Consider the following 19,432-nt stretch of genomic DNA (forward strand, 5'->3'; position numbering starts at 1 on the left):
GTGTCATACTTGATCATTTCGCGATATTGCCATATTTTTGCTGAAAGGATTTAGTATAGAACAACGACGATAAAGATTGAAACTTTTGGTATCTGATAAAAAAAAGGCTTGCCCCTACCGGAAGTAGCGTGACGTAGTCAGTTGAACATATACGCAAAGTTCCCTATTGTTTACAATGATGGCCGCATGAAGTGAGAGAGATTCGGACCGAGAAAGCGACAATTTCCCCATTAATTTGAGCGAGGATGAAAGATTTGTGGATGAGTAAAGTGCAAGTGAAGGACTAGTGGGGAGTTGAAGCTATTCAGATAGGGAAGATGCTGTGAGAGCCGGGGGTGACCTGATATTCAGCTGGGAATGACTACAACAGTAAATAAACACAAGACATATATATACTCTATTAGCCACAACACAACCAGGCTTATATTTAATATGCCACAAATTAATCCTGCATAAAAACACCTGCGTGTTTGTTATGCTAGCTCCTAGCTCCTATGCTAGCTCCTAGCTCCATAGAACACGCCAATACAATTCAAACACCTGATCAACACACACAATCACTCAGCCCAAAAGACCGTTCACCTAACCCAAGGTTCATAAAGCTTATATATTTTAAAAAAGTTACGTACATACGCAAAAAAAAGTTGCGCACATACGGTCAAGCGATCAAATGTTTAGAAGCCAAAGCTGCATACTCACAGTAGCACGTCTGCGTCTTTGTCATCCAAATCAAAGTAATCCTGGTAAGAGTCTGTGTTGTCCCAGTTCTCTACAGGCGTCTGTGTATCGAAGTCAAAAGTCCTCCTGGTTAGAGTCTCTGTTATCCGAGTTCTTCCATCTTGACTGCATCTTTCGGGAATGTAAACAAAGAAGCGCCGGCTGTGTACTGTTGTTGCTGACTACGTTCGAAAAATACGTCTATTTCGCACCGACAACTTTCTTCTTTGCTTGCTCAGCTTCCTTCTCCATAATGCAATGAACATGATTGCAACAGATTCACGAACACAGATGTCCAGAATACTGTGGAATTATGAAATGAAAACAGAGCTTTTTCGTATTGGCTTCAATGTGGAAGGCATATCCGTGTTCGCCGGGCTACGTCACGCGCATACGTCATCCTCAGAGGCGTTTCGAACCGGAAGTTTAGCGGCAAATTTAAAATGTCACTTTATAAGTTAACCCGGCCGTATTGGCATGTGTTATAATGTTAAGATTTCATCATTGATATATAAACTATCAGACTGCGTGGTCGGTAGTAGTGGGTTTCAGTAGGCCTTTAAGTCTAATTTCATTGTGTCCTTAATGGTGTTTTTGAAACTGCAACAATTTTTTTACATTTTTTCCTCCGAATTTTCAACTAACTTGAAGTGTTTTGTCAATTTATTATTATTAGCCTTTATTTAACCAGGTAAAATCCCATTGAGATCAAAGATCTCTTTTCCAAGGGAGACCTGGCCAAGAGGGCAGCAGCAAGGTTACATTAAAAACAGTAAACAAATACATAAAACATCACATTTACGACATTAAAACTTGCTCACATAACACATGTGCATACAGACAAGGTAGACTGCAGTCCTTTCACAGAAGCTTTAAACTCAAGAGGATTATTTGTGATATGTACATTTTCAGAATGTGCTTGTTATATTTTGGGTCAAAGTAAAACAAAGGAAACAATCTGAAGTTGTATCAGTTGTATTTGTAAGTTATTATGCCATGATTTTAATATATTTTAATACATTTTTCACCATGCGGCCGCTGGGCTAAAATTAGTTTGTCACCCCTGGTTTAGACTATGATGCTAAATTCAGTCTTCCAAGTGTTTAAAATTTCCATTGAAGGTTGTTTGGTTCTTATCAAATGATGCTGTGTGATCAATAAAGATGTCAATGTTGTTCTTCCGATGCGTGATTGGAGTGATGTTTATGTTTATGATTTCTACACTCAGAATGACTTGTAGAAAACAAAAGCAGAGGATGACAGTTAAGAAGAAGATTTACAACATTGACCTTCCCCAGAACGACCTAACACCTCTTATCCTTTTACCTCTCCTCTGACTTCTCTCCATCCTCTCCTCTGCCCCAGCTATACATCACTAAGTCATCCATTAGCTTGGTGACAGGGCCAAACGCCCACCGGGGCCCAAACACACAAAGACATCATTTAAAGTCCTGCTCTTCCATTCCAAAATGCAACTCGCCAATTTCCATGTTAATGTCCTCATGGCGGAGGAGATGAGTGCTGGCAGCTTTGTGGCTGCAAATTTAAAAACTAAGCTGTTACCAAGCCAGATTAGGCGTTGAAGTATTAGTTTGTTCTTTCTTATTGCATTTTATATCAAAAAGTTACATTTTAGCACTTCTCACAAATGGAGGTCTATTGAGGAACAAAAAGCAGCCAAACCTGCCCAGGATGTTGCATCACCACTGGAGAGGATCCTCCAGTGACGTCTAAGGTGTCAACAGAACACAAGAAGTAGCAGTTGCCGCTAATAAAATCATTTGTTTGTTTATGTATTGTGTAGCATATGTTTGGTTTGTTGTGTCTGAAAGTAATAAAAAATGCTAACGAAAAGCACTTCAAGCACACCCTTAATAACCCTTACAGGTTATTACCTCTTGAAGCTCATCGAGAGAATGCCAAGAGTGTGCAAGGCGGTAATCAGAGCAAAGGGTGGCTATTTTGAAGAAACTAGAATATAAAACATGTTTTCAGTTATTTCCCCTCTTTTTTGTTAAGTGCATAACTCCACATGTGTTTTAGTTTTGATGCCTTCAGTGACAATCTACAATGTAAATAGTCCTGCAAATAAAGAAAACACATTGAATGAGAAGGTGTGTCCAAACTTTCGGTCTGTACTGTACATGCGACGAGTAAGTCTGGAGAAGGTCTAAAAATAGCTATTTTTGAAAACAGATCCTGAAAAAAAACATTTGTAAAAACAATGAAAAAAAGTTTGTTGAAAATTATGAATCGATTCAGAATAAGAATTAATAAGAATTGTGAATAATTTTTTCCAGCTTGCATGATAACTGTTAGCATTTCTGTTTCTTCAGCATCCACACGCAACTTCTACCAAAATTGCATGTATTTGTTTAATAACTTTCTAAAAATCTCTTGTCCAGTTTTGATGAATAGGAGACCAAAGCTGATGAAACTATAATTAGGAAAAAGCACATGCAGTGTTTGTGCCACTTTGTGTTGTGTTGTCGTTTCAGGGAGAGCTCAGAGCCGTTTCGCTTCTCAGTTCTTAGGCCAACTTTACATCAGTGCAGGCCCTCGGAGGACATTTGTCGCAGGAAATTCATCAACAAACACGAGAGGTTGTCCTCGTGTCAGACCATGGATGTCACATGTCCACACAGACATCAGCATTTGGGTCAAACTGACAGAATTTGGTCAGGACAGAAGAAAAGCAACATAAGTACACATCAACATTAACTGCAAGTATTAAAGCATATTCTCAAGTAAATATGATAACATACTGTCGATAAAAACAAGAAAGAAAAATATTAGGGATGTCCGATAATGGCTTTTTGCCGATATCCGATATTCCGATATTGTCCAACTTTTTAATTACCGACACCGATATAAACCGATACCGATATAAGCAGTCGTGGAATTAACACATTATTATGCCTAATTTGGACAACCAGGTATAGTGAAGATAAGGTCCTTTTTAAAAAAATAAAAAAAATAAAATAAGATAAATAAATTAAAAAAATGTTCTTGAATAAAAAAGAAAGTAAAACAATATAAAAACAGTTACATAGAAACTAGCAATGAATGAAAATGAGTAAAATTAACTGTTAGTACTATTAGTGGACCAGCAGCACGCACAATCATGTGTGCTTACGGACTGTATCCCTTGCAGACTGTATTGATATATATTGATATATAATGTAGGAACCAGAATATTAATAACAGAAGGAAACAACCCTTTTGTGTGAATGAGTGTAAGTGGGGGAGGGAGGTTTTTTGGGTTGGTGCACTAATTGTAAGTGTATCTTATGTTTTTTATGTTGATTTACGAAAAAAATAAAATAAAATAAATTTTTTTTTAAAAAAACCGATACCAATAATAAAAAATCGATACCGATAATTTCCGATTTTACAATCGGAAATTATCGATTATATCGTCAGGCCGATATTATCGGACATTTCTTTAAAAATATTCAACAACATTCTGGATCCTCTTTGAAAATGTTGTTGACCATCCTTTATTTATAACAATATTTCACTTTACAGGAACGTAAATACACTGAAAAGCCTGAAGAAAGCCAACATTTGACTGCATAATATGTATGTACTCACTCACTGTGTACTTACTCATGTATTTATTCACTGATGTAACATATCCAGTACAAAGAAATGTGTCAGACATTGCTGTGGAACGAAAAGGCGTAGGATTAAATAAGTTCTGCTTCTTACGACTCCCGGCGTGCTGTAATGAGAAACTAGAAATATGTGATCAGAATCAGAATCAGAATCAGAAATACGTTATGAGTCCCCGAGGGGAAATTCAGATTTTCAGCACAATCCCATTGAAGATCAGACAAACATTACAGGGAGACAGAACAGGATCCCTGACGGGTCTGCCAACTTCCGGCGGCCCTTACAAAAAAGGTGAGAAACAGGTCAACGCTGGGGGGGTGAAAAAAAAAAATCAGTCTAAGCCTGGGCCCCTGAAGAGGGGGTCCAGACTGAGGCCAATGGGGAAAAAACCTCATAGCCATAGCACACATAAGCATGTGTAAAGAGGGAAACATTAAAGGACGTTAAAGACAGCCGAGGACGGAGTCAGCTCTCTTAATCAGTTCATTAAGTGTTCCTGTCTCTGACCATGCTGCCCACACCCCAGAAAACGGCAGCACACCACAGAAGCCAGTGCTTTTTAGGCAATGTTGGCCATGCAGCACTAGATCTAGTACAAGTTAGTGGATTTGGTGTTGTAAATCATGATTAATATTATGAGACATAACATCTACTGGTCAACAGCAATATTCCATATTATTACTTACTAAGAGTAGTAACTCATGAAAATGACTCACCAGACAGTTTGTAGTTTTCTTTTCTCAGTCCTTTCTTCTCTGCATGTTTGCTTCCCACACTTGATCAATTTTCAATCGCTAAGAGTGCCAAGTGCTTTCCCCAAATCTTTGTGCTTGAAATTGAATTCCTCAAGCGGACTTCTTTTTCTAACAACGACCTGTTCCAAGAAGTCTTTATCCCCGCATCTAACCGAACATCGTTCCACGACGTAATGAATAAGTTGTGAGCTCGCCAGGCCGAGCAATTACGAAACACATATGTGTTTTTTCAAAATAAAATCACTACACGATATTAACACATTATATTAACACAATAAACACACAAGTACCTAAACATGCAAAGATGTTAAGGCAGGGGTGTCAAACTCATTTTAGATCGGGGGCCACATGGAGGAAATTCTACTCCCAAGTGGGCCGGACTGGTAAAATCACAGCACGATAACTTAAAAATAAAGACAACCTCAGATTGTTTTCTTTGTTTAAAAATAGAACAAGCACTTTCTGAAAATGTACAAATCATAATGTTGTTGTGTTTTTTTTTACACTTACATGTTGTGGTTAATAATATTCTATCTTTGTCGTTATTTATACTTTCTGAATAAATTATATGATCATGTTCATCAGTCAACTCATTGGTGTTCATTTTCAATGTATCAAGATAAAAAAATAATATCAAAATTAAATTACAGTATGTTATTTATGTAGTTTGATCATTTTACTCGACTGGTGCACTAACATCATGTGGTTTATTTTATTTTTTTACATATGTAGCGTCATCTACAAAGATACAAAGAATTGTTATTGCGACATCTAGTGGACACATTTAGAACAGCTGTTTCTTTCATTCAAACATTTTGGCTCATTTTTATACTTACCAAACTCATCCCGCGGGCCGGATAAAACCTGTTCAGACCGTACGTTTGACACCCCTGTGTTAAGGACATGTTTTCTAGCAAAAACGCAGCAGAGGCGCCAACATTTATGTTTATTTGTCGCAGAGTATTTCACTTCCGAGCGTTTCCGAATGTCAACTGACATCAACCAAAACATACCGTAATGTTGCAAGAAAGGAGGCTCAGACAAATTCCCAGTTGGTTTTCATTTATTCGACAAAAGGCAACACTCTCGTGCAACGAGCTCAATGTACGTCTATCTCTACCGCCAACACTCACAAGGACTCTCACCGTACAACACGTCACTTCGCCCCGAAAGTCCCGCCTCTCAGTCAAAGCAATTGGCTAGAACCCAATAGTCTGCCACTACACCACGGGACGCAATACGCATTGTTTTATCGGTTTTATACGGACATTGAAAAAATACCACTTTGGCCAAAAAAAAGGAGAAATTCTGCTAAATAGCGAGCTTCTGATCCCTGGTGAGAGGAAGGTGGGGGGGTAATCATTTTGATGTAAAGCACCACTCTACATAGCAACTGACGCTGTGGTCAAAGGTGGAATTGACACAAAACACATGCTCATCAACACTAACGGTATCCTCGAAGAAGAAAAACCATTGCAATTAAGGTAAAAAACTAAACAAAAAAACGTTGCAATATTGTGAATATTTTTAGCATTATTTTACATACCAGGAAAGAAACCAAAACAAAGACCTTAACATAAACCTTGATTAACCCAAAATGCATGGCTGGGTGTTTGTCTATACCAGTCAGTGGCGTTCGGTGAGGTTAATGTCTGGTGAGGCACTGCATCATCACAGTCAGATGTACAAACATATGAACCCTAAAGAGTATCTTATTCACCATGTGATTGGCAGCAGTTAACGGGTTACTTTTAAAAGCTCATACCAGCATTCTTTACACAACTGTAGCACACAAAAAAGCACATTTAATAAAAAAAACATTATTATGGTCTTACCTTTCTTGCTGGACAGCCTTTGCGTGTGTACCACGCCGTTTGAAAAGAACGGGTCTTCTGTCCCGAAGTCAAAAGCAAACCTTTTAGCTCCGGCGTTGGTCTACCTTTAATTATTACCTCCTGCTTCGATTGAAAGTCCAGTTTAGAAAACTGTTTTATTTTACATATGTAATCCTCCATGTTTTTAATAAAAGTCCAGGCTAGAGGAAATAAGCAATCGCTTGCAAACTTTTTTTTTCTTTTTTTCTTTTCTTCTGTGGCCAAGGAATGATCTCTGGGATCACTACCGCCCTCTACCACCAGGAGGCCGGATTACTGCGAGCCTCAAACAGTATGTCTTTTGCAGCAGATTTATGAATGCTCAACATAAGAAATACGTTACACACATACAGTTTTTGACAAAATACACTGTACATTATATACCTCAGCTAACTAAACTATGCCATAGTTTAGTTAGCTGATATAATTCATATAGCAATACAGTCTCACTGCACAGCAGTCATTGTGCACAATCCATGTTGAGGCACAAATCAGCGACGTGCCACCGTCTCTTCTCAGTATTTGAACGGCAAATGTGAAAATAAAAATAAAAATAATCTAAAACTGGTGAAGTTAAATGGAAAATAACTTTAGTATAATCACTGGATACATATAACAATTTAATTATTATTTTTTTCTTTTTACATTTTTTTTCTTTCCATGACGGCAGGTGAGGCCCCGCTTCCCCTGCCTCTAGTGACGGCACGCCACTGATACCAGTGGATCTCTAACTTTTTTCACCGAGTACCACCTCAGAAAACACTTGGCTCTCCAAGTACCACTATAAAGACCTACATTAAAATTCAGTAGCATAGTAGGCCTATGTATTTATTTAAACACAAGACAGAGGTTTTATTTATCAAGTATATTGTAACATTAGACACAATTTGAACAGTAACACTGTGTTTGAATACAGTAAAATAAAAATGTTACATTACGATATTTAATCAAAGTGATTATTTGGCGTACCAATTGTGGTACCCGTAACAGTTTTAGAATCACTGGTCTATACTGTATTGAGACAGAATGAATGTCAGCAAGTATTTTTGACAAGCTCATTTAGGAATAATAATGAAAACTACAAACGCACTTGTTCTCTGACTTATTTTGGACATTTTCTGAAAATGTTACCGAAATCCGTCCCTTAGTTATGTTGATAATTATTGCATCTTTTTAATGAAGAAGCACATTATCTTTGGAACACCGGCCCTGCCAACATTGTCCTTATTTTTGTTCAGGAAGTTGTCAACCCTGTAAACATGTCATATTCCTCTGACAACGATCACTGTTGGAAGAGAGCACAGTCCACAGGTTCAATGTGCACAACTGGATGGCGAAGTGGCACATTTCTTCATGTGGAAAGATATGAATGTGACTTATTTTTGTGTTAGCATTTAAGCTAATTAGCCATTAGCGCACAAGATTGCTTTTCCACCAAAAAAGTATCTCTCGGTTTGTGAGTTTATTGAAGCGAAGTCATCAATCACTGTTTTAAGATCATTTTAATTTAAAACTGTAATACAAACTGTTGCAAGTTTTACTACATGTATCATTAATAGCTAACTTTACATCTCTACTTCATATCAATTCTGTCTCATTAAAATGTCTAAGTATGACCAGTTGTAGACCAGACATTTAACTTTTCTTCTTAAAGGCCTACTGAAACCCACTACTACCGACCACGCAGTCTGATATTTTATACATCAATGATGAAATCTTAACATTGCAACACATGCCAATACGGCCGGGTTAACTTATAAAGTGCAATTTTAAATTTCCCGCTAAACTTCCGGTTGAAAACGTCTATGTATGATGACGTATGCGCGTGACGTCACGGAGTGAACGGAAGTATTGGCACACCATTGTGTCCCAATACAAACAGCTCTGTTTTCATTGAAAAATTCCACAGTATTCTGGACATCTGTGTTGGTGAATCTCTTCCAAACATTTGATCGCTTGCCCGTACGTGCGTGGCGCTATGTGCATGTCACGTACGTAACTTTGGGGAAATATATGTTTCTTGCTGACTCTGATGGCGGCCGGGGTGTCGTCGAAAGCTACAACGCCCGCCGCCGCACCGCTGTCCTCACCTTGACTTCCTCCGTCTCCGGGCCGCCGACCGCATTGGTGATCGGGTGAAGTCCTTTGTCGCGCCGTCGATCGCTGGAACGCAGGTGAGCACGGGTCGTGATGAGCAGATGAGGGCTGACTGGCGTAGGTGGAGAGCTAATGTTTTTAGCATAGCTCTGTCGAGGTCCCGTAGCTAAGTTAGCTTCAATGGCGTCGTTAGCAACAGCATTGTTAAGCTTTGCCAGGCTGGAAAGCATTAACCGTGTAGTTACATGTCCATGGTTTAATAGTATTGTTGATTTTCTGTCTATCCTTCCAGTCAGGGGTTTATTTCTTTTGTTTCTATCTGCATTTAAGCACGATGCTATCACGTTAGCTCCGTAGCTAAAGTGCTTCGCCGATGTATTGTCGTGGAGATAAAAGTCACTGTGAATGTCCATTTCGCGTTCTCGACTCTCATTTTCAAGAGGATATAGTATCCGAGGTGGAAATAATCAAGTATGACACATTGAATGGATCTGCTATCCCCGTTTAAATAAAACAAATTCATTTCAGTAGGCCTTTAAAATGTCGTCATAGAGATGATCTTGGGCTAGCTTTTTTGCAGAAGGTGCCGAGCAACAGCAAGGCGCAACTGTAATGCTGACAAAATTATTTGACCAAAAACAAACGTGTGTGACCTTCCTATATGTGGGTCATTGGGCTTTCTAACATGCATTATAAAGCTGGTATTTTGGGTTACAATCTGGACTGAACAAATCCTAAAGACGTGTGTGTGTGTGAATAAATAAGACAAGCTGTGTGCGCCTCGATAGTGTGGAGCTGGAGGCTTTGTGTAGAAACATATGGTCTTAAGTGAAGGAGACAGATGAAGGGTAGTCTAATCTTTGTGAGAGTTTTGTATACACACATACACGCAAACACACAGATAGACAATTCAGCCCAAATCTAAGTTAAGCTTCTTGGTCTTTGTTCTAAGAAATATTCGCTGCTTGTCAAGTGAGACTCCACTGGAGACGAGCGGAAATGTTTCTGGCAAGGACAAACTAGCTGGTTTTTAAATAGCACACATGAAAAGTTGATCCAGCAACGCAGCTTATGAATGAAGCAGACAGTAAAGCTCTTCTTTACTCAATGACTCCAGTCTCATTTGACCCAAGTGACCCACATACACGACCAGGATTACAGGAGAAAATACTGTCAGTTGTGATCCACGGGAAAAGTTACTGCTGATTGACTAGTAAAAAAGAAGGAAGCAAAGCGTGTCCTCCGAGAAATAAAAGCTGACTGGGATACGCCTCGGACAAACAATCGTTTCCGGGAAGAAAATCAAAATGGTTTTGTTGATTCTACAGCAATGATGCTAGAGCATGTTGTTCAAAATGCGGCCCGGGGGCCATTTGTAGCCCACATCAACCTGCTCAGTGGCCTTGTGGTTAGAGTGTCCGCCCGGATATTGGTAGGTCGTGAGTCCAAACCCCGGCCAAGTCATACCAAAGACTATAAAAATGGGACCCATTACCTCCCTGCTTGACACTCAGCATCAAGGGTTGGAATTGGGGGTTGAATCACCAAAAATGATTCCCGGGCGCGGCCACCGCTGCTGCCCACTGCTCCCCTCACCTCCCAGAGGGTGGAACAAGAGGATGGATCAAATGCAGAGGGTCATTTCACCACACCTAGTGTGTGTGTGAGACTATCAGTGGTACTTTAACTTTATCTTGAATTTTGTTGACCCGCAACATGTCAGAAAAAAAAATTGTAAAAATGTATGAAAAAAGATCAAATAACCTAATATGATGAGGAAAAAAGCTCCAAATGTGATACAAAATTAATAATTTATTAAACAGACATTATACTGTATATCAAAACTTTGTGTTAACACCTTTCTGTTATTAGCGACAAATTGTATTAATATTAGTTATTAGTAGCAACAGTTCAGGTTTTTCTCATTCAATTATGTCTTTTTGCTCTTTTTTCTTAAAATTTCTTCTGGACAAGCGGTAGAAAATGGATGGATGGATAGATGGATGGATGTTGTTGTTTTTTCCCCGTCAACAAAACCCACCGCACCTGCTCACCCTGAAGAAATGTAAAAACTTTGATACCATTCCATGCAAACAAACTGTGGTGATTAAAGACAAAAAGGCAGTGTTATTGCAGCTGAGCCTAATCAAACACTAATTTTTTAACAAAAAATGTGAGTTTTTTTTACACATTTTTTCAGAATAAGAGCTGTGTCTCGGCTAATTTTTATGCTTAAGAATGAAAGCAAAAATTTGAGTTGGGGTAGCGAATGTCACAGTGAAGCCCGTAAGATCCAACCAAAATATCTGGTCTCACTCGCTAGCATCAGCTTATTGCTCGAGATCGATAGTACTGCGACCTCGGAGGAAGATACGGAAATGGGAAGGACGAGAGTGGAGATTGGAACAATTGTTAAAAGAGCTCATGAGGAAGATATGGAAGGACATGCAAAGAAAAAGTTGATGAAGGAAGAGTACAAAGTCATTCCAAAGATTGAAGATGGCGTTCATGTTTAGAACGCACAACCATCTGTATTAAATCAGAGGATAAGGAAAGAAATAGAATGCTTTGAAATGGCGAAAATGTTAAGAGATGGAAACATCTTGATAATATGTAAAAATGTAGAGCAGAGAAACAAAATAATCAATTACTGACCCAGGGTGGAGCACTCTTCTATGAATTCTCTTTGTTTCAACATGCAAGAAGATCCCCTACCATCCTCTGCTGGCTTCCTGGTGGACTAAACTCTCACATTATCTATTAATGTAACAAGTCAATAATTGTACCCACTTGGCATCTGACATTTGGGGGCCCATTTCCCCAGTTCGGGTTTTTGAAGTTATTCCTTGCCTGGATGTATGTTGAGGTCAGGGGATGTCGTTGTGGTTTGTGAATCCCTTTGAGGCACTTGTGATTAAGGGTTACATTGTGATTGATTGATTGATTGATTGATTGATTGATTGATTGATTGATTGATTGATTGATTGAACAAACGTCAGCTAAAAGTTCGTAAAATAGGTTTATGAACATTCAAAATCTTAAAAACAAGCACTCAGAGACGAGGATTTGGCCTCAAATGTCCATCAAACTGAATATTTCAGCATTTTGCAGTGCTTGAAAGTAATATAAGCCACAAAACATAGTGCAATAATTAATGATGAACAATGGCATGAAAAAGTGCAAAGATTACAATTTATTATTATGAATCACCACATGTCCAGATAGTTTATACATTTGTTGTTTTGTCAACTTTATTAAATAAAAACAGGTAATATGTCAGCTTCTAGTAAAAGCTTTGGTCTCCCTGCTTTAATTGCAGTTATGGGCAAGCTACTTGTAAAATGTAGTAAGCTAAGCTACAATTTACTATTCCATTAAATGTAGCTGTGGAGGGGCGTGGCCTGCGGCGAAGCGCGATGTGCCAGGACCGGCTTCGAGATCAGCGACAGGTGAGTAGATGGCCCACCTGGGCGCGTTTATCTAATCACCTGTCGCTCTGTTAAAGGGAGCAGCCGAGAAGGAGAGGGGAGTTGTTGTTGATGGCAGTTGGCAAAGCACGAGGGGAGCGAGAGCAAGACAGACGACTCTGAAGGGAAAACCATTCATGTGCTCGATCAAGAGAAAATACAAATGCTGAAAAGCACACAAAGACTTTGCACATCTGAGACATTTATTGTAAAATAAACATTATTGTTAACCCTGAAAAGGAGTGGTGATGTCGGTGACTGGTGGCCCAAAGAACCTGGAAGGAAGCGACTACCACAGTAGCTAAACTACAGGGGAAGCTATCCCCGGAGAACTGTAGCAAGCTACACTACAAGCTACACAGTAAAAGTAGCTTACTACATCAAAGCTACATTTAATGGCATTGCTATCTATGGGCCCTTATGTATAATATCAATGTTAATGTAACTGAGAGTGTACAAATATGCCCATTAGGGGCCATTACTATTAACTATCTGTCCTTCAGCTGGGGACATCCTACAACTACCTTGAGGGGTCTCCGCACCCAACTGTATGTATTTATTTTAGTTTGCTTTTTCTTTGGCACACCCTATAATGTTATTCATTTTCTCTACCTACAGTAAAAAAAAACAGCATCTATCTCTACCTTGACAAAAAACCAATGACTTGTGTGTTGTTTGGAACAGTTGGTAAAGGTTATGTGCAGTAAAACCTTTCATGAACTCAACTCACCTTAATGCGTGTTCCTAAATTTGTGTTCCAAGTCTTAGATGAAGAGAGCAGTTATGATTTTGGTTTACAGAGTAAAATACTAAAAAATAAGGTTTTGGGCATTGTTTTGTCAAAATTATATAATACTGATATACATTTGTATAAATATGGCCAAGGACACGCATTATTCTGGGTTTCCATGTCATCTTCATCAATAAAGAAAAACTCAAATCTGCAGGAGAGAATCCCTTCGTCATTTTTAAGTATGTTTCTATTTTTCTTGAGTGGTCAGCTTGAAGCGTCCCTCTGTCTCTGGCTCCCTCGTCGTCATGTGACATGAGTGAGTGACTGTTATGATTTTGCTTACTAGTTTCAATGACCCGCCTTATCTTGCCTCTGATTGGCCAGTCCGTAATGCTTCACCCTAACCTTAGCCAATTGTGACTCATCCTACAAACACTAACCAATCATCATGGATTTTCTCCATATATATGGATGTTCTCATTTATCCAGGTCAGTGTATTTTCTGCTTTTTTTTGGCCTGGATTCGCAGACCATGATGTAAGCTACCTCGCTACATGGCTCTAAAAGTAGCTAAGCTACAGGAAAAGCTAGTCGTTCAAAAAGTAGCTAAGCTACCGCCAAGCTACTGGAAAATGAAGTTAAGCTATGTAGCTTAGCTACATGTAGCTTGTTACTGCCCATCACTGTTTATTTGATTAGCAAATCTTTACACAAGTGATATTCACACGTTGTTTTGATAATTTCTTGAGTATTGAGACTGCCAAGGCATTTTTACTTACCCAATGGCAAGAACCACAAACAAATGTACAATTTCACATACACTCAGATATCAAAATTCCACAGTTAAGGTAGAAATAAAAGTATAGTCACAGTGAATAAGCAGGTATACTCCAGCAATAAAATAACATATTACAGATGACCCATTAGCTGTTCTTACAGTATATTTTTTATTTTGTAATGCAGAACACATTTCAAATATCAAGTCTTTGCAAAAGTAACTTTCAAACGTAGGAACGTTTTTGTTTGCACAACACTACAAAATATGTTAACGCATACATAAAAATACAGATAAAAACAAGTTTACAGTATAATCCTAAATTAGTTCAAATGAATATCAATACTTAGACATATAGTCATGTAAATAAAATCAGACTCTTTTTTTAAAAACACTACAACCTACAGTTTGCATGAAGACAAATATAAGTGCTGTGAAAAAGTGTTTGTCCCTTTCCTGATTTATTTATTCTTTGTATTTTGTTCATCATGCACCAATCATCAAACAGACCTAAAAGTAAACACAAAATGCAGTTTAGAAGTGATGATTTTACTTCAGGGTCTCTGCAAGTTTCAACAACCTATTTAGGACTATAATGGCTACAATTTAAGACCCATTTCACATTCATACCAGCAAAATGCCTTCATGCCCAATCTTCCAAGTTTTAAATGTATCCTGCAGGAGCGTGCTTTATAAATGTTTTCATCCCCCGGCTTTATTCATGCATTAAATTGTTTGTACTGGAGCCACAAACTGCTAAACTTGCACTTTAAGCATCTTACACAAACCATTTGGCTTTGTTGGGGCAATCTCCCCTGCTAGCTAAGCGCCACAGTGACATAGCTAAGCGTGAACGCAGCATGCTAACGAGTCACGCTCGATAAATTCTGCTGTTCTTCAATTGAGTGGAAGCTCATTTTCGGCCTACATCATAAAATGAGTTCATTATTTATCAAGGTTGTCAAAGTTAACGTGATAGTAATGCGCAAACTATAAGTTAATTTAACGGCGCTCATTTTTTAACGCCCGATTAACGTGCAAGCGTCCTGACTCCTTTTTGAGCCTCGGTCCTTTCTGTGGCATGGGAAAACCTAATTGTGTTCAGTTACCCGAATGCAGCTGAGACAGGCTCAAGCATCCCCCGCCACCCCAAGAGGGACAAGCGGTAGACAATGGATGAATGAATACTGTTAAGCCATGAGCGGGAAAATAGTGACAGAAATGCACAAGGAAAAGAGTACATTATGGAAACCCCATGTCCAAAGCCACACTATGGAAAGCCGTTCTTCCGACAAGAAAATACTATTTCGTCTTCAATCGCCGTGAGCCGACATCATGTCGTGTTTTGCCGCTCGCAATGAGGTGGAGCTTCACTTCCGTGTTTGGTTTACAGCTGAGTGCATTGAAAACATAAAATGTAGGTTGTAAGTTACTCTAACTTATTTCGTAAGATTAAATGAAACCTCAGCAAAGAGGAAAGACCGAGGTAGGAAGTATGTAATATTGTTTATTCATGTCGCAACGTCAAACTATGTCAAGACACCTCTTCCTATACTAACCACATACTTCATAATTATAGCGCTACGCATCACATCCGGTCTAACTACGTAACAAAATGAAAATGTGTCTTATATTACAACATGCTTTGTCAAAGATGTTTTGTAATGTAACTTGATATTTTTACCTAAATACATGTTTTCGGGTAGATTGAAAATAAGTTTACATTCTTTTACAACATGCTCTGGTTGATAGTCCACAATTACAGAATGATTCGTAGGCTCAATATTATACGTATATATGTCTAGATATGGCCAAGGACATGGATTATTGTGGGTTTTCTGGACGTCATCTTCATTACTAAAGGAAAACTCTAATCTGCGGGAGAGAATCCCTCCGCCATTTTCAAGTATGTTTCTTGTTTTTCTTGAGTGGTCAACTTGAAGCGTTCCTCTGTCTCTGACTCCCTCATCGTCATGTGACATGAGTGCGTGCCTGTTATGATTTTGCTTACTAGTTTTGATGACCCGCCTTATCTTTCCTCTGATTGACAAGTCCGTAATGTTTTGCCCTAACCTTAGTCAATTGTGATTCATCATACAAACACCAACCAATCATCATGGATTTTCTCTGTCTGTATGGAAGTTCTCATTTATCCAGGTCATTGGATTTTCTCCTTTTTTTGGCCTGGATTCGCAGACCATGATGTTAATAAAGGATTCTGCCTCAGACCGACCATCTAATCATCATCCAGAAGCCCAGCGTCCAGGCTGGCCTACTGACGAGGGTTTATCCAATGAATGTCTAGTTTTACTGCAAAATAACAACCCACTCTATGCTCTCCCATTGACTTCTTTGGACACTGTCTCATACTCATTTACACTACGGGACTAAATGAGTAGAAAGTTCCGTAAGTGATAAGTAGCTAATTCTAAACAATAGTTAAAAGCTTTCCAGTGCATATTTAGTCAATTAAACAAAAACACACATCCATGCCTACTGCTTTGCATATTTGCCTCACGTAGGTGTGTTGTTCCCTTTACAAAAGAAGTTCCGTGACTCGTGCACTTTCTTTTGCACTCGCCTTCTTTTGTTCTTTTCTCCACCCCTTTGTGGGTGAGTTTTCTGTCTACGTTGAATAATATTATTTTTACTCACCGTCTGCCTCCTGTCTTTGCATCCTTGGTGTCATCCAGCTAAACTATGTACCAGCTCCTAACAAATCTTGCACTATTTCTTTTGCGACCAACTATTTTGGCGAAGAATTAGAAAATCTGTCGCTTTATTATGACGTATTATGCAACCCGATCGGCCAGACTGCAGTTGCATCACAAACATATCAAATTTTTATCTAAATATGTAAGAGGCATGGGTCCGATTTAAAAAATGTTGTAATTGTACCGTGCACATTGACATAAAAAAATCAGCTACATGTCACTTTTGGGCAAAAAAATCTAAATTGACCTGCAGTGTAAACATGGCATTTGATATAGTTTGTGTCTTCAAAAATGTTAACATTTTAAAGAGAGACTAAAGTTTATGTTAGAGATGTGCCAATCGATCGGCCACCGATCAGTATCAAACGACAGCACAGTTATCATTATCAGCTCAGTGTTTAATGTAAAATTTTGAAGAATAGGTTTTATTATTAAACAATAACGTTGTTTACTACGTGATCACAGAAAAAATAACAAAAATTGGTATGGAAATCGGATCCCAGGTCCCGGGAATTCGTACCGTATCGGTTCAAATGTGAAAGATACCCATCCCTACCTGAAAGTTTATCGTTCATCCAAAAAATATGCCTAACATTTTGTAAGCAGTGTAGATCTTCTCCAGAAGGTCAATTAATATTTTCCATAGGGCTGTGTAGGTTTGGACAGTTTGTAAAATCATCACTTTAAAATAACTGCATTTTGTGTTTACCTTAGTTATCTCGTCCAATATTTAAGCCTGCTTGAGGATTGTAAACATTTTAATGTAACAAACATGAAATGAATTGAAATGAATTATATAGCGCTTTTCTCTAGTGAATCAAAGCGCTTTACATAGTGAAACCCAATATCTAAGTTACATTTTTAAACCAGTGTGGGTGGCACTGGGAGCAGGTGGGTAAAGTGTCTTGTCCGAGGACACAACGGAAGTGACTAGGTTGGCAGAAGCGGGGATCGAACCTGGAACCCTCAAGTTGCTGGCACGGCCACACCGAGCTATACTGCCAACATGCAAAACATTAATGAATAAATCAGGAAAGGGGGCAAACTTTTTCATAGCAACAAAAATATTGCAATAGAAAAAATATACTGTATATATCTCTTGGAATAAAAAATAATAACAATTAGAACAGAGAACAGAAAATGATCTGTACTGTAATCAAAAACTGAAAGCTAGGTGGCATATTTATATTTACTTGGAAATGATTAGTATGTGTGCCAGCAGAAATGATGATGGTAAGAGCAGCCCAAGAAAGATTTATATCTCGAATGAGTCTACAGAAAAAAAGAGATAATTTCAAAGACGCCATATACTGTGTAGTGATTGGACTTATGGTAATCTAAGGAAACTCTTACAGAAAAGCAGACATGAATCCAAAGTTAATACTGCATATTTAAAACATCAGCAAGTTAGTTTTCAGTGAATCATTGGACTTTGATCTATTCTTGGAAACCTCTAACATTTCCAATTGGTGCATGAAAACTTGGCGTTGACAAACCTGTAAGAGTTCCCTCTGCATTGACAGGTTTTGTATTCCTGCCAGGATAGTGAGCATTGTACTGAGCCTCCATTTCCTCCATCCAGTTCCTGCTCCAGTCCCATGCAGGAATCGTCTCCAGATCCCTGAGTGAGTTGCCCTCGGCACAAGCTGAGGGATACAAGGCGCTGAGAGGGGAGGCGGGTGGTGAGAAGTCTGGACATAGAAGAAGAACGTGACATAGTGATTATTTAGATATTGAGAGGATTATGCGCAGTACAATCAGGGACACTTCATTGATCAAGAGTCGAGGTAGACTGAACAAGGCACTTGGATCAATATGTATGATCAAACACAAGTTATCTCAAGGCTCTTTACATATTGAGCAGGTGGAGCACCACGCCCCTCACAATTGACAGAAAACCTACAGAACCCCTCATCAGCAAGCTTCTTGACAACAAAGACAAAGGAAAACCTACTTGTTGGGAGGAAATATTGGGTCTGATCTCCTAAGATCTCAAATAACAAGTGCTAAATAACATGTGCAAAGTATACTATTAGGGGGTGTGTTGCATGTGATCTACTAAGACTGCCCACGCAATTGAAAACGAGTGCAATAGTGGTGCAGATTGCCATATTTAAATGAGGTTTTTGCGTGTACTACCAGCTGGCCCTCCACATTCACTTTGTTAAGTTAAGTTAAGTTAAAGTACCAATGATTGTCACACACACACTAGGTGTGGTGAAATGTGTCCTCTGCATTTGACCCATCCCCTTGATCACCCCCTGGGAGGTGAGGGGAGCAGTGGGCAGCAGCGGTGCCATGCCCGGGAATCATTTTTGGTGATTTAACCCCCAATTCCAACCCTTGATGCTGAGTGCCAAGTCATGCTCCAAGTAACCGTGGTGTTTTGTTACAGTATGTTGTAAAACATGCAGCACACAAATGGCACAACTGTATACAGTACAATCTGTATATATAATAATTTTTTAGCACGCCAAAGGTGCTCTCATTGAAACCGCGCTGCCAGTGTTTATGGCACAAGACCGGCAATAACTGCGTCTGGAATTATCCCAGGGAAAGAAAATGCATGTTGCTAGTTCTGGGCGAAAATCAAATTTTGCTCGACGATATATTGACCACAAATTACTGCCGATAAACAATATTATTGCCAATATTTTTTGGAGACCAAATAACCACTGATTGGTG

At 38.9% G+C, this 19,432-nt stretch overlaps 1 protein-coding gene across 1 annotated transcript in view; it reads right to left on the reverse strand.

Moving 5' to 3' along the window:
- Positions 1-14,290: 14,290 nt before the first annotated feature.
- Positions 14,291-19,432, reverse strand: part of LOC133650234 (roundabout homolog 1-like) — a 63,463-nt gene continuing 58,321 nt past the window's right edge. Inside the window, exons 19-20 of the mRNA XM_062047243.1 lie at positions 18,244-18,438; positions 14,291-17,740 (exon numbers count right to left, since the gene is read on the reverse strand). Coding sequence (XP_061903227.1) covers positions 17,601-17,740; positions 18,244-18,438 — 335 coding nt within the window. The 3' untranslated portion in view covers positions 14,291-17,600. The remainder of the gene's footprint in view (positions 17,741-18,243; positions 18,439-19,432) is intronic.

The sequence above is a fragment of the Entelurus aequoreus genome, linkage group LG05, assembly GCF_033978785.1.
Source record: "Entelurus aequoreus isolate RoL-2023_Sb linkage group LG05, RoL_Eaeq_v1.1, whole genome shotgun sequence".
Taxonomy (NCBI): Eukaryota; Metazoa; Chordata; class Actinopteri; order Syngnathiformes; family Syngnathidae; genus Entelurus; species Entelurus aequoreus.